This window comes from Haemorhous mexicanus, chromosome 1 (genome assembly GCF_027477595.1).
Source record: "Haemorhous mexicanus isolate bHaeMex1 chromosome 1, bHaeMex1.pri, whole genome shotgun sequence".
Taxonomy (NCBI): Eukaryota; Metazoa; Chordata; class Aves; order Passeriformes; family Fringillidae; genus Haemorhous; species Haemorhous mexicanus.
Genome location: NC_082341.1, coordinates 133,297,753 through 133,318,918, shown reverse-complemented (window position 1 = coordinate 133,318,918; position 21,166 = coordinate 133,297,753). Strand labels below are relative to the sequence as shown.

The window sequence follows — 21,166 nt, the reverse complement described above, 5'->3', positions numbered from 1 at the left end:
GTCAATCCATTTTTCATTAATGTCATTACAGTTATTGGGAGGTGGTGGGAAGGTTTGCCCATCATTTCTTCTCTACTGGGATAAGCCACAGACTGTACATAAGCAGTGCCATCAGTATGTGCCAGTTGGATATGAGGTGCACCATCTGTAGATGCAAATGACAATTAAAAAAAGACATATTCAAATGACTGTGCATGCAAAGAGGCAATACTGGAGAAATTGGACCAAGATTTCTGTATTTCTTATAGAGGTAAAAATGTGTTACATGCCATACTCCCGTAAGAGCTGTGAGGAAATAAAACTTCTGAATGTAAGGCAAATTTTCTTTTTTCATTGTTAAGATTTAATATATTTTGAGGTTGGAGAAGGCAGCATATCTCCTAACAAAGTGTCTAGTACAGAATGCAAAAAAAAGGAATTGAAATAATGAGGGCATTTTCCTCCTTCTACATGCAAATTGTCTCATATTCCAATTTATTTCACTATAAATTTATTCTTGCATATGCTAATACATGGAATTGGAAAAAGAAAAAATATTTAAATGCATTATAAAACATATGGAAACATACAGATTATGTGATCTTTAGAAAATCTATCTTAATGAAGGCACCATTTAGCATGCACTCTGGAACTGCGCTGCTTCATTTATTTATGAGTTCCTGTAGACAAAGAAAGTATCTTCCAAAAATAGGAATACCATATTTTCAAGGCATACTGTGTATTTTATTTTTGAAACTAGTAAATGTCAAACAGTATTCATACACAGTATTGACACATTAATGTTTTCATTCAACAGTGAAGATACCTTTCCTTGTTACATTAGATATTTATGACACACAGAGCTGTCAAATAAATTATGTCAAAGCAGCTACAGCCAGACCTTGTGACACTTGAATCATAGAATCAGGGCAAATAACCTTTAAAATGAAAGACATATGACAAGAATTAGAAACATTTAATTTGCATAAATATAATGTTAACAGTCTCTTCCTTATTACATATTTTATGCCTAATTTTTAATTGCCATTATACTCATTCTTTAACATCAGTTTCTCTCTCTTCTTTTCCTCATTGCTTGCTTTGTTTTGGAATGTGTGAAACAAATTCTATAAGAGCATGTGATCAGATCACCATTTTAATATACTCCGGTTATCAAATCTTAAATGTTGAGAAAAACTCTTTACTCACATGATATACTATTTAAAATGTAGAATAAGTTCCTAAAAATAACTAAAATTCCTAAACACGTCAAGTGAATATATAATCTCTGATAACTTTGAACCATCTCTGCAAAAAAACCCTTGTATTTAAGTTCTCCTATGAAGTGCAGAATAAACCAAATGTGCAAAATTGAAGCACTGATTTGCAAAAGCTTGGTGACTCATATGTACTGAATTTTGCAACATAAAGTCTGAGCATGTAAATATACATACAGGAACCAAAGTGAATTGTTAGATTTTCAGAATTGCTTACTAAGAGTAGTAAACTCATTAGTTTCATTACTTGAAACCTGTTTGTAAATGAGACTTCCCCAAGCCTCTGCTGGCAGGTGCAGTCTCTCTCTTGCTTTAGAAATCACTGGGGACAGAGGATCTCCACAGTTTGCTCTTACTGCTAACACAGCGTAAGCTCACAGATGTAACCACACTTGATGAAACTTTGCATTATTCTGAAAAGTCCCTAGGGATGTTCAAGCAAACAAGGCTGAAGGTACAAAGATGAATGTCTGCAGCAGAAGGGCACAAATAACTATACCCTTTATTGTTCCTGACTGTAATTCCCAACTCAATTGGGATAGTGTGGCCAGGTCTGCACAGCCATAAGGATGCACAGACTTTGTGCAGGCTCTTTGCTACAGGATAGGTTTGGCTCCCTTCGCCCTTCTAGATCAGAAGAATAAGTATGGTTTATTCTAATTATTATATTCTTTTATAATAATGGCAGTTGGAATAGATGATCCCTGTTGGTTTCTTTCAAATGTTACTCTATTCTATTTAATTCTGTTCCATTCCAGTGAAGCTAATTGTGATGTTTTGGGTCGAGTTTCCATATATTTACATAATAATTCTGAGAGCCAGAGGAAAGCCAGTGGACAGACTATATAAAAAAGCATAGAGAGAAGAGTAGAAATTGATAGTGGGGATTGCCTCCAAAGCTTAATCCAGAAGGTTTAGGGTGTTTCCTTAAATCTTCACCAAAGAATTAAGCAGTTGTTTGCTAGTTGACTCTGTCAGTGGCACAAACATGCCATCACTAGAGATTTGCAGAGAGCAACTCAGGGAGGACATGAAGTAACTGCCATCCCACCAGCAGACCAACCAGGACCTGGCAGTCCATGAGGTCTGATGGCAGTGTCCTCCTGGCCATCTGAAGACAGGCACAGCGCAGTCACATGTTTTAGTAAACATCAGTGGCTCAGAAGGGTGGGTGGTGGAGAAATGGAAACTGCATCAGCGGTTTGTAATTTGCAATTTGCTCTTCCAAGTCAATGGTAAAAAAGAAATGACATTCCCTCCCTCACTGCCCGTAGCTGTATAGAACAGTTCTGGTTTGACAGAGCTTAAACTCAGTACAGGCATTTCAGAAGAAATTGAAAGGGCAGCTACTTTCACATGCCCCTTAAACACTGTTCTGCTGAGAAACAACTATCCTAAGTGATGCCACTTGCCATACAGGGAATATAATTAACAATGCACACTCTCAGAGACAGAAAGTTATTTAGGCTAATTATATATAGCAAAATAGATTACAGAAATATTATTCCAAAGCCCAGTGTTGAAAGGTTAGAGCTAATGGGAGATAAATGTGGAGCTAATGGGAGATAAATGTTCATCCCTAAACCAGCCATTTAGCTGATCAAAAATTATTCCTATTGAAAGCAGTAAAAATTAGAAGCTATTTTGATAAGAACTACAAAATTGATTATTTAATGCAGAAGGTTTCTTAAAAGGCTAATACTACAAGGAATTTTTAAAGTATCTGTGTCGTTCCATTTACAAGATCATTCAGAATAAAAGTGAAAGTTTCCTGAAAAGTGATGTTATCTTTGCTAAAGACCCTATTTTTAACAATGTCATTAATCAACTAATCTATAAATTTTCAGAAAAAACATTTAGCTGACAAAGAACAAATGCTGAACCTAGTAGAAAAGATACCATTTATTCATTTATTCAGTTTGCAGTTAAGTAGAAATCTCCATTCAGCTGTGACATAAAATTGATGCTTCTACGATTAAAGTACATTGTAAATAGTTTCTAAAGTGTTAATAAATTACTAAAACTGTTTCAGGAAATTATTAATCAAATGTTATAGCCTGTTACTGAGTCCAGTGATGTAATGAACCATTTGCAATCAACTACAGCATCTGAAATTAATGTGCTTGGGACAATATACAGAATTTATTTCTCCTGCATATAATGAGTTTCTCACAGTTACTTATCAGCCTTTTGCATAGTAATTACCAAAGCAGTCTCAAAAGAACTTGTACAGAACATTTCTAGTCCTCTGTGGAACAAAGCAGGGAATAACTACAAAAGTCACTCATAATTGAAAGGGCAAAAAACCCTGTGGCTCTCTCCCATTATCATCTACTAGTGTGGAGTGACCAAGACTTGAGGAAAAGCATATCAATATCTTAACTATGCAGAGATGCAAAAGTCACTCCATGATCCACCTCATCTCCTGCAGGCAGCAGCTTTGGGCAGAGAGAGCAAGGAGGGTCCAGACAAACATACAGATGTAACTGCTGCTGAAAACAGAATGCTTGGAACTAGATCTTGCCTGTATGTGTCAGCTGCACAAAGCCTCCTTGTACTTCCCTCCTCTCTGTAGTGTAAGATGGCTGTTATGGCTGTGCCATATTCATTTACCTTTAGCTTCCATAGATTTTTTTTAAGTTGGTGAAAAAAACCAAAAACCTCTATTTCCTTATCTTTCTCATTTGATGATTCCTTTTAGCTAAACTCACATTTTACTGCTGGTGTTCACGTAAGGGAAAAGGCAAGAGGAGAAAAATCATACATAGAATCATAGAATGGCCTAGGTTTTAAAGGCCCTTAAAGATCATCTGGTTCTATCTCCCTGCCATTTGCAGGGACAGCTTCCACTGGGACAAGTTGCTAAAAGCTCCATCCAACCTCACCTTGAACACTTCCAGAGTCAGGGCATCTATAACTTCCCTGGGCAACCTGTTCCAGTGCCTCACCATTGTCACAGTGAAGAATTTTTCTTCTAATATCTAGTCTAAACCTACTGTCTTCCAGTTTGAAGCCATTCCCCTTGTCCTATCACTACATGCTCTTGCAAATAGTCTCTCCATGTGTCTTTTAGGCTCCCTTCAGGTACTGGAAGACCTTAATATATTGCCAAATAACATGGTATCTATATGATAGTATGATCTAATACAATTGCTGACAACCCATAAATAAAAACCAAATACTCAACCAGTGAGTACCACCACCCACTTTGTGTGCTCACACACAGTGTACTGCACATCACATCAGGATTGTGGCTGAAGTGTGACACACACCTTATGTGTCACTATGGTTACCTTTCAGCTTCCTCAGCTGAAGATTTCAACACCAAACAAATCACAGTTCAAACTGGAAAAAAACGTGCTGGAAAAAATTATAAGATTACCAGTTTTTCCTCTTCAGACTGAGCTAAAGAACATCTGTGGCTTTGAAAATGTAGCAAACCATAACAGCACAAGACAACAAATATAGAGGGAGGCAATCCAGTGTTCTTAGTCAACATGTATCTGCCTTTTCTACATACACTTGTAAGTTCTCCCACTGATCTGGGCAGGTGTTAAAAAGCATACAAAACTAAGTACAAAAAGTGGAAGCATGTGATAACTGTGATGTGATCCTGTTACTGAAAATGGCTGTCTTAAACAAAGTAAAGCCATTAGAAAATGTATGCATTGGTAGATGCCTTGCTGCAGATACTGTATCAATTATACTCTTTTAAGAATTCATGTCTCTATTACATACACAAAACTACAGATGCATATTACAACTATTGTTACAATACAAGATACCTAAATGAATACACCTTACTGGTAAACCCAATACCTCATGTCTTTCTAATAATTTGTATCTAAATGTATATAAAAACATTTTATAAAACACTATAAAACAATTGCATAAAAATTCTCTGAGTGATCACAGCTGAAAGATTTTCTCTCTGAAAGGTAGAACTGTCATTACTGAATGTACTAAATATATATGGTATACAAAAGATCATCTATGAGATCCACTGGATAAAGAAAGTGAAGGAGTAGCCATGTTGTAGTTCATTTTGAATATGAGCAGATGAAACTTGCTATGCTCAATGGGTGGGCATCACACTTCACTCTGTTCACTGAACTTGCTGTAATTCTAAAATGAGAGAAACAGAAAAAAAAAGTATTAAAATGTTTTCCTAGTATATAATGTAAAATTAGGATATGAAGGTCTGCTAGCTTGAAAATTCCACTATTTCAAAAAGTTATTTATGATTAAAAAAAAGTTATTTAAGATTAACTGCATAAAGTTATAGGCTAGTATCTTAGCAATTTATAAACATATAAATGAGAACAACACAACATTTTCATTGGAGCATGTAGCTAAAAATATCTTTGCATTTCTGAACAGCAGCAGAGATGAAAATGGACCACAAAGGCCTCTTACCTCTACCTTTCTGACAGTGGAAGACTATTTCCTGCTATATGGGGAAGCTGAAATGTGAATCAGAACAAATCACTTTCTGTTAGTCTCCAACTCCTTCCTCGTATTTTTTCCTATCCTATTCTGCCCATTCCGTTGTGTTACACTCAAGAGTCCTACTGACCTTAGCACCTTAAAAATCACAGGAGGAGTACATAAACTACAGTGTGCTGCTGCTATTGCAGTCACCCTGCCTTTTCACTCCTGTCCACTTTATCTTCAGGTGTTCAACACAATGAATACATAAAAATCCCTGAAGCACATACTGTGAATATTCTGAAGAAGCACCAGCAGTATATGTACACTGTTCATAATTACATTTAAAATTTGAGGTTGCAACCAAGCCTTTCAGACTAAACTGTTAAGCCACTATGCAGAGGTTTGACTTGCCTAGCAGCTCTGATAGAAACCAGCAATCAGTTCCATAAAAAGTTTTAACTTTGAGTTTTAACTCCCCTTTTCATTATGAACATTTGTCCTGGTCTATCCATGTTCCACTTCCATAAAATGGGAATGCTGGAACATAACTATCTTACAAGAATGTTAGGAAAGTTAATTATGTCAATATAAAATGCAGACATTTTATAACACAACGATCATTCTAATTTATCTAATCAGACCCAGACAAAATATACAATAGCCAACCCCATTATTTTTGCCCTGCAGTTACCATTTTAACAAATTATTTTTTGTAGGACAATGTAATGAAAAATGTTGAAAAGCGCTGAAGAGAACATGTTTTTTCTGGTCAATTCACTAGACCAACTGTGCCAACTCACCTTAATCTGGATAAATCAATGGAAAGTGGTTTTGTCCATAGGCAAGTCTGATTTAATTAGTTAAATACATAGTGAAGAACAAAAGACAAATGACCAAACCGCAGACCATGATGAGTTTAATGTCTCTTGGAGAAGGCTCTGAGCCAAGCTCTAGCCATGTTTGAGCCAGAAATAAAACCACGGGAAAGCACACTGCTTTTAATGGACACTCACTTGCCCTGCCATGTCAGTGGAAAAGGATCACATAGTTCAAGATGAAAGTCCAGGTTTACAATCTTTTTAAAAAGGAAGGCAGGAATCATTGAACAAGTAAATAGGTGCTCAAGCCTCCCTTCTCCCTCTTGCTCTCTCTTCTACCTCGTGCAATTCCCCTCTTTCCAGCAGTGAGCCAACACAGCATGGTACAGTGCAGGGCAGAGACAAGACTTTAACTCAAACCAAACCATCTGGGGATCCATAACTGTTTCAGTCAGACCAGTGCTCTGATGTGTGAAGCAGCTCCAAGCATCCTGGGCTGAGAAACAGGAGTGTAGTTTCAGTAATGCAGAACTGGCTCTGAGTTAATTTGTCTCACTGAGAGGCTGTGTTAGGTGATTCTAGATGACATAAATCTTTCCAGTGGAGAATGAGCCCAGATTAAAGCACTGCAACACAGCACCTCTGGATCTATCATAGAAGATCGAGACGTTGTTGCAAAAGGAGATGTGGTGATGGGAAGAGAGTGCTAGCAGCAAAAAACGGAAAACTGCATTCCTCAGCCTGAGGACTAGTTGTAGATTACAGAGAGATAAAAGATTTCTACATAAAAGGTTCACTGGGTGAATAAGACTTTCCCAGACTTTAACAAATCACTGTGAGCATCCAAGAAGCCCTCCAGCTTCACCTACTCCTGCTTGTAAGTCTTACCCTGTGAATCCGAATGGCCTCAATTGCTGAAGAAATAGATTCAAAAAATACAGGATTTTCAGAGTCAAGATTTCCACCGTACTGCATTGCTTTTATCAAAGAACCTGTAATAAAACAAAACATGAGCACTGAGGAGGTAGTGGGGATATGTAAACCATCATGTTAAAATTTTTACTGTAAGCTGATACTTGCCTTTGCAGTGTGCTAGCAACACATCGATGTATCTGGTTTTACAGTCCATGTAAATCTATGTTTGAAAACAAGAAATAAAAAAAAAAATGTTTAAAATACCAACAGAGAAGAAAGTTCACAAAAAGCCCAAATTCAAGGTAGGCAGAGCCTGGAGTGCTGCTGCAGCAGCTGTACTGCCAACAGCCACCAGAGCGAGCCCTTCTATAATGCAAACATCACCAAGCCACATTTATTTCCTGCCGCCTCTTCACAGTACTCTACAGCTCTGCTGAGAATTAAAACTGAATTTGATTAAAAAGTTTACAATTTCTGACTGAATTTTTTAGGGGCATTATTTCCATGTCTCTTTTTTCAGCGTGTTTTCCCATGTTCTTACCATATGCTTACTACCAGTCCACACAGACCAGACTCAGATCTAGGAAACTTTGAGACTTATATCAAAAAAAGCACCATAACTATCATGCTTCATTCAGCAGTAAATTGTTCTTTATTCTTTCTTTGAAAGTGTTCAACTCCTCAGAGACAAAATATTAATAAGATTGAAAACAAAACCAAACAAAACAAAAAAAAAAATTACTCTAAAAGCAGAGTAGGGCATTTTTCTGCCAAATGTGGAATATCCAAAACAGTTACTGCTTCAAAAAATGCTTTAATGATCCATGTGAAGTAGAAAAATTCTGAGAGAAGATTCAGTGAGAACCCCATCAGAATATTCTATTTTTAAAATAAAGCAAAAGTCTTACTCAGTTCAAAAATCCTCCATCTCTGACTTCAGTGATGATCTTTTGGGAAGGAGTGTAACAAGGACATGTTGAGCATGGTCATCTTGGTAGGAGGAGATGTAACTTGGTTTTGGACCAACTGTTTATTCAGAGGCTGCACTACCAACCTGTGCACTTTACAGCCCTTGCCAGACTTACCTCTCACAAATTTGTCAAACACTTCTTTGACATAATTTGTAATTTGGTGGTCTCTAAGACCTTTTGAAAATCAGTTTCACAAGTTTTTCAACTAATACAATATTGAATGCCCTATATTTCAAAGGGATAGCTAATAGTCACTCCCACTATTTTTCCAGTTTTCTTTTTCATTATATCCCTGCCTATATGTGTAGTTTTAATTTAAAATATTTTAAGGCAGCACTTACTTCACTGTGCAATCACTGCAGTAGATTGAGGAAATTGTTTGGGCAACAAGAGGTCTGGGCCAAGACCCAAGTTCAAATCTAGTCCTATATCTTACTCAGAAAAATTATGCAAACCAAGTCTTCCATACCCACTTAACTCTGCACTCACTACAAAACTTTTAAGCTCCAGATCTGATGTAAGTGTAAGAAACAGCTTTTGAACATAATTTTTTATCCACTATATAGAACTGCTTGTTATGTGGAACCATAGACTCATAGAATTGTTTAGGTTGGAAAGGACCAAGATCATCAAGTCCAAGCACTAACTTGGCATTGCCAAGTCCACCCGTGTCTTTCCATCCACTCTGCCCCAGCCTGTGGCACCACCTGGGGTACTATCTGGGGTTGCTGTGACCTGAATGCAGGACCCAACACTTTGCCATGTTGAACCTCACACAGCTGTCTTTGGCCCATTGATCCAGCCTGCCCAGACCCCTCTGCAGAGCCTTCCTGCCCTCCAGCATATCAACAGTCCCACCCCGCTTGGTCTCTTCTGCAAACTGACTGAGGGTGCACTCAATCCCCTAGTCCAAATCATCATCAAAGATATTAAACAGGACTGGCCCCAAGGGAAGAGCAATTGTGGCCAGCCACCATCTGGACTCAGTTCCATTCACCACAGTAACCAGTGACTGCTGGGTTTATTCTTCTGGGAGCATCTTGGAACTCCTGCACTGCCTGAACCCAGTCTGCAACATAAGTTGCCCACAGGAAAAAAGATGGAGATCATGTTTCGACCTCTGGCTTAGCAGACAGTAGAATATACAAATAAAATCACAGAATTAAATCTGAAATTTTAAAGCAGTAAATTTACTTGTCTCTACAACTGACATGGCAAGGTCAAATATGACCAAAAACCAACTTAAAAAAAAAAAAAGGAAAAGTTCCAAAACCCCTCTTCATTACACATAGATATGTAGATTTGCTCTGTTAGCCAAAATATTTAGAAATATTTTAATGTAATTTTATATACAAACACAGTACAATTTAATACCAAATCTGTGTTCATCTTTTCTATGAATGAAAGATTTATCCAGTAACATTGGTGGAGTGACTAGTAGCTGGCCCCAATAACTCATATGTATAATTATAACATATACAGACTATTTTTAGTGTCATGAATACCTGAAGAAGCACGGAGACTCCAGTGTAGTCAAAGAAATTCAGTCCACTGCAGTCTAATATCAAAACATGTCGCTCACTGTGACATGGCTGCACCAACTCACCTACACATTTGATAAATGAAAACCTTTCATTAAAAGGAGAATACTCAAGAAATTGGTATAAAAATGACAATAGCTCAACAAAATAAGCCCAAACTATCACAATAAAGTTTTTATTGTTATGTTCTGGGTATAAGGCAAGCAAGTGCCATGTTTTAGAAGAACAAATGAAGAACTTTTAGGGCAATGGAAAGAAGTGATGACAGACAGACTATATTAATGGAGATGTTTTAGGCAGCAACAGTGTCTCAAGAATTAAGCAATTTTTTTCTTCAAATTTGAATTTCTTATTGAGTCTTCTGCTCTTTTTTGGAAGATTTTTCATGGTTTAAACAGAAAATATATCTATTTTTCTTTTAAGTTCTGATATGATACTGATTTCTGTAGTCCCGAAACACCTGCCTATGGCTTTACTTAATATTCACCCATAAGGAAGAAATGTATGTAAAGTGGAGTATTTAATTTTCCTAAGGTCTTACTGTGCTGGTTTTGCTTGGTGTTTTTTTTTTTGTTTTGTTTTGGGTTTTTTGTTTTGTTTTTGGGGGTTTTTTGGGGTTTTTTTGTTTGTTTGTTTGTTTTGGGTTTGTTTTTTTTTTTTTTTTTTTTTAATACACAGTTACATAATGATGCTGGAGAAGAAAATTGTGTTGGTAAGATTTGCAAAAATCTTATACTCATTCTTCAGCCTCAGACCATCTTGTGCTAAATCAAAACACACTCTGTTCTAAATGCATCCTGAACTAGCACATAGATAAATGATTCCTGGCTTTCATAAAGGGAAAGCTAGGAAATAATGCACATCTCATTTATATTGTTCTGTGAACAAATGTTTGTTATCATAATGCACACAACTGAAAAAAAAAGAAAAAGATGAAAGAAAGGAATTCTGATTGTAAAGATGAGTTAAGATAAATGGCTTTGGCAGAGCAGAGGCAAAGATTTTAAACTGTTGAGGGGACTTGGAATTTCCTCATGATGTAAATTTATTACGGTGGTAATTCTTTTCCAACCGTAGTCTGAAAGCAAAGATTTTTGGACTTGCATTTCCAGACATTTACTGTCTCTATTCTGTCCAACATACATGAATACAAACAAAAATGTAGGGTTTTAGAGGGAACCTCCGGAAATTTACTGTGATAGAAACACAGAAAGGGTTCATGTGATCTTCCCAGCACAGTGTAATAATTTCCTGCTGCATCCTGAATTGCAGTAGAGGCTGCCTGGCCTCTAAATGGGGGGATAGGTAAAGACCTGCGCCCTCTTTGGATCAGTGGCCTGAGCCCGAGCAGCTGTTTCATTTTGTGCTTATACAGACAGTATTCCCCAAAGGGAGAAAGGAAAGATTCTGATGAAGACATACATTTTTTTTTCCGTGTTTTCCTGGACAACTGCCATAAAGCTTAAGGATTGTGTCCTCATGCTCCCATCCTTGAAAATTAAAGCTCAGCATTTTGCTTTTATTTTTATAGAGATTTTTCTTTTTTCTCTGTTTGTTGTTGAAAAGACCCCATGAAGAATCACCATAGACTGGTTGGTATAAGTAATGACAGCATTTAAGTCCTCAAGGCAGGTCTTAGACATTCAGAAAAGAAGGCTTCTGCTTTCTGTCACTTTTGTAATACGAGAAACCAGTTCATCTTCAAGATAACTGAAATATGTACTGATATGATCTTCTCAAACATTATATTTTACAATATAGTCAATAAAATACAATATAATCTTCAATAACCATTTTCATAGGTTGCTATACTACAGTAAAGCATTCTGTCACTCCCAAGTTAACTAAACACTGTAGTACTATAAAAATGTCCTGAGTCTAGTTAACAAATGCAAACATTCAGACAACAGCCTCCAAATCAGATTTTCTACTGTGGCTTAAATGCCTATAAGTGTTTTAAATAAACACTGTTTTAATTCTATCCACAATGAAGTCATCTGTATAAAGTATCCACTGCAAAAGATTGCTGCAGCTCTCCCATGGGAATGTATATGCTCTGGTTTGATTTAAGTCCTACAAAATGAGGAAAGAGTGGAGTTTCCAGCGTAATCCTTAATTGAAAGAAAACCTCAGGGGGTTTTTATTATATATTGTATTGATATACTGTATGATATTGGTGGTTATTTTGTCACCAACAATTCAGTTGACATTTTCTGAGATTTTCTCCTATGTGGCTTTAAAGATCCCAAAGATTCAACATGGTTCTAATCTTACTTTTACTTTTTCATACTAACATTCAAATCTGCATGCAAAAAACCCCAAGACCAGAGCCTAGCAAAACAGTCTCTTCAGCCTAGTCTGAAGATCAGTCCAGGCAGCAATACAGGAAGTGTTTCCCTCACTGTGTACCTGTCTCTTTACAGGCACACTCATCCCTGTGCAATAAGCAGGGACACAGAATCAGAGGATGGTTTGGGTTGGAAGGGACCTTAAATCATCTAGTTCCAACCCCCATGTGATGGGCAATGAGACTTCCACTAGAACCTTCCACTCCCGTAAAAAAGGCATGTTCAAGGGGTTCCCTGCCTTTGAAATCTTAAAAAGTCTGTCAAAACCAGAATGAATTACAGGACTTACTAGGCCAAGGTTAGCATAATTTAAGACTGTTTAGCATTCATGCTTCATTGAATGTTTGGTCTAACTGAAAATATTTATTGCCACAAAACTTGTGTGCACCTAGAAATAAATAGAAAAATGTGGAACTATTTTGCACACTTACATCCATCTTGGTTTTAACACCATTTGTAGATAATAAACTCACCATGGCAACTTCCATTGGAAAATGAACAGAGCAATGTATTCTGCTCACACTGAAATAAAAGCAGCAAATTATTAACATACCAAGAAAAAACAATCCATTGCACAGTAAAGAGAGAAAACCAATGCAATACATAAGAATTCTGTTTCTCAGTACCAAAGTTAACTCATTCTCTCCAAATTCATGTCCTATGCAATAGCCTATTGGATGTATAATATTTTCTGGTATAACTTTAGAAGAATACTGAGATACATGCTCAAACTGATATTTGCATTTCTTTTTAGCTGGCTCAACCTCTGTCAAGTTAGGATTCACTAGAAAGCATGTTTTGGACACAATGCTTTTAGGGAAGCAGGGTTTGGTTAAGAAGTGGCCAAAAGATGGGAAAAATGTTCTTGACAAGAAAAATTCTTGGCAGTGAATTTATAAGATTATCTTTTGATTAATTTTCGACTTGCTGCTCTCTCATCTGATATGCTAATATTTTAGTAAGAACATTTTTGATGTGTAAATTTATTAGAGAATAACATTTAATTGGATAATTTTTATAATGGTTATTTCAATATGTAAGTTCTCAGTAGAAACATGAGTGAAAACCAGAAACAGAGCACAGAAACAAAAGTGAAACTGCATTTTTTTCAAACCCATTATGTGCTACAGAAAGACATTTACTCAACAACAAAAAAAAAAATTTAAAAAAAATACAGTATTTCAGGCAGCTGTACTGCTGAGTACCTTACAGAAAAGACAAAGGATAAAATCTCCTTTATAAGTAACGTACAAATTAACTTATTAAATTGACTCAAATTAATTCCATGGAAATCCTAAGTAATTTCTCTCTGTTTGGAGGCTTTTTATCATACTAATCCAAATCAGTCAGCCTAGCAAAACTAAGAGAAAAAAGCATCACATTTTCTGAGCTGAATTTCCACCCATTAAGCACACATGGGTAGCACAACTCTTTGTCAAGGGACAGCAGAGGTGGTAGACACATGTTGCTTCTTAACAACCCATCTAAGACACAGCTGAGATTTTCTCAGCCCAATTTGCCAAACTGGATGAAATTGTCTACAGTAAGCATTGTATCATATAGAAATGTCTTCATGGCACTGATGGAAAAATTATAATTTATTTTTTCCCTTTTAGGAAGTGTTGCAGGAAGTTGCAGTAGTTATGTGCAGATGAACCTGGAAAAGGCTATACTTAGAGGGTTGTTCTCCAAAAATGTGATATACCTAATTTGTATACTGTTTCTTTTTCTAATACAATCAGTGCAAAAGAGGAAAAAGAAACTATACCATTGAGAAAAAAAGTAGTCACTTTCTTCCTAATTCTCCCAAAATTATTTATAGTTAGAAATGAAGTGTCCATCTCTCTGGGATTTATCTCCAGGAAAAAAGAAATTACATTTTATTCAAGCATATTTTTAGCTACTCATTGTCTTTCTAAAATCCCAGCCTTATATCAGCTGAGATTATGTAAGTTCTTCTAGAAATTTTTGAGTTTTGGATAAGTGCTTTAATGTCTCTTGCAGGATCACATGCAGAAATAGAAGGAATATTATTTTCAAGTAATAATGCAAAAATAGTCCATATTGAATCTGATTAAGATTAGGATTAGCTTTATTCTAAATGAATAATTTCCAATGTTGCTTTTTATACTTTCTTTTATGCTTTTTTATGTTTCAGTATCTGATTGCATTCTCTAAGAAATGCAAGGAAAGTAAACACAATCTTCAAGCCAGTCCTGGTGATTACTGAAGTGTAAAGCACATCCCACCTTGTTTACAATATCACATACCTGACTGCTCATGCCATCCTTCTGGATTATCTTTAACAGGTCAGCGCGAAATTTTCTGGCATTCAAAAAGACTAATGGGCTGTTGACTGAAACTATTTTTACTTGTTTTAGTGATTCCTGGGGAATGAAATAAACATAATGCTGAAAAGTTCATCTTGGATTTGGAGAACAAACCCCAGACTCATTTCTTTAAAAAAACCTGAAAATACCTGTAAATTAACCTAGGAGGAGCTTTGGATTGTGAGAATGATTTAACAGATAATTCTATTGATCAGCCTTCACACATAACTGAAGTAAGAATGGAAACACAAGTAATATATAATGAAAATTATCTGTAATATAATTTAGCATGAAAAAAAGCACACACATTATGAGGCATAATACTGAGAACTATTAGCTAACAATAATAACAGCACTATTTCAGTTGGTATAATCCCCAAACATTGACAAGGTAACATTTGCAGACAGGGAATTTATTTTATAAGACAAATGCATCTTGAGAAAAGTACACAAGGATTTAGGGCAAACACTGCTGGTGGTTTGGGGAAAGCTGGCAATATTCATCTTGGTCATCTGAAGATGACCTTAGTACAGAGACTGTTCTCCATGAAAGTACTTAATGGATCCAGATCAACCTTGAGTGGCACATTTAAAGCTTTACCATCACATTTCTACAACCAACGCAATAATCTACATGAGAGCTCTCCGTTGCCCTGGAGCCTGTCTCTGCACTTCACTAAATAAGCTACAACCAGCTTACCAGCACCTTCAGTCAGACTGTGTAGCTCAAAACACAAATGTTACACAGCAGAACAATTTTGGAAGGACACCAGATAATGTTCTGAAAACCCCAGGTATGTCTCCAAGTGGGAGACATTTTGCACAAAATAAATGCTATTTCTCTCACTCTCAAGGTGTACATATAAAACATCTTCAAAAGTCAGTAAGAAAATTAATATTTATGTATAAATACATTGGACAGCAGTAAGACATACTTAAAGACTTGTTTTGTAGGGGAACTTCTGTAGAAGTTGCTTCTACTGAACTCCCAATCTTCCACAGGTTGTGTGACAATTGAAGCAAAAATCAAGAATTTGCAAGAGAATATAGGTCAAAAAATACTCTTTCTTCCTAACAGAAGTCATGTAACAGGTCACAGTCAAAGGTCACAGTCAAATACAAGTGGAGCTGACACGGACTATTTTTTAGGCAGTTAAAAATTGTTTGGGATTGCATTGAAGATATGCAGTTTTCCCAACAGACTTTCAAGCATAACAGAAATGGAACCACAAACCACATAAACTATCTCCTAATTGTAGACAGCTATTCAGACTTCTGGGAATGAGATGATCTCTCAGACACCACCGCAGTGACCATGAAATAAAGGAAACATTTTAAACATCCCAAACTGAGGCAAAGAGCCCCAGATTATGTGTAGGGGCTTTGCGCAATTTACCTATGGATGTGATTGCAGTAAATACCACAAATGAGCTTTGCCACAGTCAGACATGTGGCAAAACTCAACTGGCAGTTAAAATGTATCAGTTTGTATGGAATAGCGCTCTAAAATAAGGACAAAACAAAGCATGGTATATGCTTGAATGGAGAAATGCTCTGACATCCCACAGATTGCCACAAAAATGATGTGATACACAGCTTGTTGTAGAGACAAGTGAACGCTTCAGTGCCGTGGCAAAGTAGAAGATAAAAGATAAAAAAAAAAAAGGAAGACCGATGTGCAAAGATCAAATCCTGTGATGATCAAGCTTCCATAAGTACAAGGTCCAAAATTTGAAAGGCTCAAATCATAAGGCCAGATCAAGCAGATGGCGGACTTAGGTATAATTTTTGTCCAGAATGGACAAGGTCAACTGTGCCTAAATTTGACCAGCCAGTTATTCCTGGCTCTGGTTTGACTCTTTGTTAACAAGAACTGTTCAGAGAAAAATGAAACTTCCTCTTTGTTGTGTCCTTGCTAAGAAAGCAGGAAATTTATCTCACGTGTCTGTTCCTGCCACCCTCGGACGGCCCGGGGCAATTGCCCTGCGCACTCTGCACAGCCCTGGCTCTGCTCGGGTGCGAGTTCAGTGCCAGTGAACGCCTGGGATGAAATGTGTTTCACATAAGCTTCTAAATACCCTTTGATTTTTTCCACATTAAAGTGTCTTTTCTCATATTGATGAAATAACCCCTATAAATCCACAGACCTTAATGGCAGGGTAGATCATTAAGCTTGCATGTTTTCTTGTTTAAAAGTCCTGTTGTTTGTGTCTAATCTGTTACTTACCAGGGAAACTTGGATCAGTCTAACATTCATACATTAAAAATTACCCTAAATGCCTGCTGCAACCCAGTGACTCGAAATTCAATTAAAGGCATATTTCCCTTCTTTGTTTTGTGAAATAGCTCTTGAGCAATTTGCTTCTCTAACATAATGTTATTTTCCCCACTGTCTGCAGACACTAGTTTGTTATTAGGTTCCTGGCGTTAATCTTACTGAATTAAGGGGGGAATAAGGCAGGGGACCAGTAAGCTTAAAAAAAAAATGTATAGGCATTTGTACAAAGTGCTTCATGAACTGATATGAAAAAGAGCAAGCAAATCAAATTTTGGTTACCCATCTCTGACAAAGTTACTACAACATTTTTATTAAAAATGAAAAGTTTTATAATAATTGACAGCTCCTCCAGCCTCAAAAACAGTGTTTTTCATTCAGATTTCAGAGTCTATCTCATTCTTATGCACCTTTCACATTCCAGTGTTTCTCAGCATGCCAAAACAGTAAATGCCCCTGAGCCCTTGGAAGTTCAGATTTTTAGCCCAGGATAGCTCTGGTGGAAGACATTTGCCAGAAATAATAAATTCTTTAATCTGCTTAATGGTGGAGCACTAACTGCTGAGCATGTAGTTTACTGATACATAAGACCCTTCATCAGCACTAAGAAGGGAAAAAGGACATAGGAGAAACTGCCACAGTGGAGAAGGCAGAATGTCCTGGGGATAGGGCTCTGTGCTGAGAGGACACATGGTTCTACTTCTCTCTTGGCTGCTGACCTACCATTTCATCTTGGAGGAGGGAGTTCACCTCTCTGGGTCATTACCCTTCTCTTCTTACCACAGACCTGAGCAAAAAGCAACTTTGATGATAATTGCAATGAAAATAACCAAAAGAATCTGACTGGTTGGTTGAAGTTTGTAAAAAGCCAGATTTAAAAGGCACAGCCTTTGGGAGATTCTTCCATCCATTTTTCATGTGCACAGGGTGATGAAATTTGTGAAGCAGTCTGTAACAATTTTGTGGTGCTACCCCCCTTTGCCCAGCCTCGTGGTGTCCTCTGGGACAATCTGGTCACGAGGGGTTGGTGAGAGAAATGGTTTCAGAAAAGAGATTAGGGATGATAAAATTACCAAAGTACTTTTAGGAAAATTGATAATAATACAGAGACTGCTATTGTCTGCTCAGATTGCCCTTGCCATTCCTGGCAAGATATTTCCTTAAATTTAAAGAGCAATTCATAACTAAAAATGACAAATAAACTAAGATAGATAAATCTAAGAGGACTTGCCTAACTTCACTTTGCAGACAAGCAGCAGAACCATGAAAACATTCCCGTTTCTGATGGCCAACTATAATATTATTATATTATCCTGGCTTTAGATTTCAAGTGGTCATATCATAAAGGCATTCCCTTGACTCCCCGATTACGATCTGGTAACTAATTAGAGAAAACAAACAAATCTGAATTAGTGAAACACACACACAAACAGAAAGTTCAAAAATAAATTAACTTACACAATTATCTTCTGCTTTGTATTTGTATCCCACCTCTTTCATATTTTTCAAATTCAGTGTCTTTGCTCTGTAATCAATACATAGAGAAAAATCTGTACATTTAATCATTAGTAATTTTGAGCAGAAACAAAAAGACACACACCCCAAGCTACAGCATAGCAGTTTAAAGGTCCAACAATGCAATCTGTATTTTTGTGATTACTGGTGATTGCTTATCTTTTCTGATAATCATTCTCTTAAAGAGCAAAAAGCTCTTTTAGAATTGTGAGATCACTTTGAAAATATGAGTAATTAAATTATCTTGTGAAGAATATCTTAGTTTTAATTTTCATTTGCTGGGCAGAGCTACTTTCAAGTCAAGGTAGCTCATATAATCTATATCTTCAAAAGTAAAGAAGTTTAATTACTAATTTTTACCTGCAAAATCATATTGTAAGGAAAGGGAAAATAAATATGTAGAATAGCTGTGGGTTGTGAAAAACAAATATATTTTATTTGTCATTGAAATTGACACATCTTTACATGATGAAGCAGAACATTGCACTCTAGCTATCAAAATGGGGGACTTACTGGAAAGCACCAGTTTTCCTATGCTCTCTAAAGACAGAAAAGAGAAAATTGCCTTGGAAAAGGAGCTCAGTGTTAGGATCTTCTGATTCAACATGTCATTTACAGGAACACATTGAACTGCAGAAGACTATGGAACTATCTATCCTCTGAGACAGATGCACCAATATACAAGGAGTGTTTGCAGGTATTGGGGCCAGATAAATGAGCCTTGAAAACATCAGCTGTTCTCGCATCTTTGCAGAAATGAAGCTGTAGCTGCTGCTGCTTTTAATACACTCTGATACATAACATGTACCACATCCAGTACTCTGACATCTGAACAGAAACTTTACAATAAATAATCTATGGTATTTTCCTTGCTTCACTTCTGCTAACACTTCTGCTCATGACTGCATGGCTTACTACACGTTATCTTGTTAACCCCATCTGTGCCATGCCAGTTTTAAGGCTGCTACCTTGTTCAATGCCTTTACATGGTATGGACAATCATGTGCAGCTTTACTGAGCACAGAGATCACTGGGAAGAGTCTTATTTACATGAATAAGTGCGGGTTCAGACTGAGGTCTCCACTAGATCAGGCTCTTTTGTGTTAGGTATCCACCCCCTTCTGCTCTTGGAGAACCTCAAACATCCAGGCTCAGGACAAAAACAACATGAAAACTTGCCTTTCGCTTTACTACAGAATTTACCAAAATTTTAGTTTGCTGAGTAGCACAGTGTTATCACAAAAGTACTGGTTAATTCAAGCAGAAGCAATCTCCCATCATTTATAACTGCCTTGAAATTTTGAACTATTTTCATGCTGGTTCTTTAACTTATTCTATGAGAATAGAGCTGTGCACAAATGTCTAACACCATTAACTTTAACAAGCATTTTAATCGAGCTGTCTATATTGTGCTTAATTTCAGTGGGATTCAATGTTCATGCAAACAACTGCATGCAAGCAGCAAGTAATTTCCACAACTGGTGAGCTGTGAATTAATTTTGCAGCACAAATCAATCATGAGCCTCAGCTATATTCCCCTTTACTCATGATCCAAAGTAGCAACTATAATATATTTAATTAAAATAAAACCCAAAAAACAGAAAAACTTCTGATGGCTCTAGTTTATTTGTCGACTTTTCTAAGTCATGCACAGAACTTATACATTTTGTTAGACATTAGAATAGTCCTAGAGTTATGTTTCATTAATCTATATTAGCAGTGCAATTTTCAACTACCAATTCCTGTGCAACATAGTACCTAAGAGTTTATAAAGGCTCTTAGTTACCAAAGCTTGCCAGACATACTTTTTCCTTAAGGAGCAAATAAATACCTAATGGAAAAAAATATTATTAATCTTCCAGCTGATTTTATGCTACCTTCACATAATGAATCCTACAGATGTAGAATAATAAGAGAAATCACAAAACAATGCCATTTTATAGAATGTTTTAGAGATTCCTTAGTCTACGGTAAATGGACAGATGTGACTTTTACTTTTGAATTGTCTTATCTTGCAATTTTTTGCAACTAAAAACCTGAAGTTTAGCTGTTAAATTTAGTATACCGTATGTCTATCCTGACTGTGAAGCAATATGCAGAATGAACACATAATGAAGTGCTAGTGGAACATTTCAATAAATTGTTTCTTACCTGGGAAAGCGGAAAATCACGATTGCTATAGTGCACACAACGCCATACAGCAGTCCCACGTTAGCAGCAAAGCATATTGTAAACACATAGGTACTAACCCAGATGCTCTTTAAGGAGGGGAGCAAAAAGAAGTGATTAGTTTCAAATTTTATAGCAATGTGCGTTTTATGAATCAGAAATAAAGATTTTTAAAACTAAGATAGTTTCTTAGATGTGAACATTTGGATCTTTGAACTGGCAAATACTGAAGACTGAATTAGCAATTAAAGTAATGCCTCCCCATGCGGGACCCCATGCAGCATGGCACAGCTCTTCCCAGTGCTCACAGAGGTTCCTTCCAGGGTTACTTAAAATAGCATTTGTGCTTCTGCTAACAGCTTAAGTCAGAATAAACTCAGTTGTTTTGGAAAACCCGTATTTTATTTTTCACATTGCAAATTCTTGTCACCTTCTTCGCTGCATAGATTTTAAATCCTCCTTTCCTTTCACATAAAGAGGTGCCCTAATGAGGTCACATACAGAGAGCTTTTCTTCCACTAATCATACAACTGGGAATTATGATTGGCAAGGAGGCTGATTAAAAGTGGCATTTATCAGAGTACAGCTGACTAAAAC

At 36.7% G+C, this 21,166-nt stretch overlaps 1 protein-coding gene across 1 annotated transcript in view; it reads right to left on the bottom strand.

Moving 5' to 3' along the window:
- Positions 1–3,123: 3,123 nt before the first annotated feature.
- Positions 3,124–21,166, bottom strand: part of SLC26A7 (solute carrier family 26 member 7) — a 68,186-nt gene continuing 50,143 nt past the window's right edge. Inside the window, exons 11-18 of the mRNA XM_059857044.1 lie at positions 20,552–20,658; positions 18,344–18,410; positions 14,551–14,667; positions 12,754–12,802; positions 9,897–9,997; positions 7,586–7,640; positions 7,394–7,497; positions 3,124–5,381 (exon numbers count right to left, since the gene is read on the bottom strand). Coding sequence (XP_059713027.1) covers positions 5,346–5,381; positions 7,394–7,497; positions 7,586–7,640; positions 9,897–9,997; positions 12,754–12,802; positions 14,551–14,667; positions 18,344–18,410; positions 20,552–20,658 — 636 coding nt within the window. The 3' untranslated portion in view covers positions 3,124–5,345. The remainder of the gene's footprint in view (positions 5,382–7,393; positions 7,498–7,585; positions 7,641–9,896; positions 9,998–12,753; positions 12,803–14,550; positions 14,668–18,343; positions 18,411–20,551; positions 20,659–21,166) is intronic.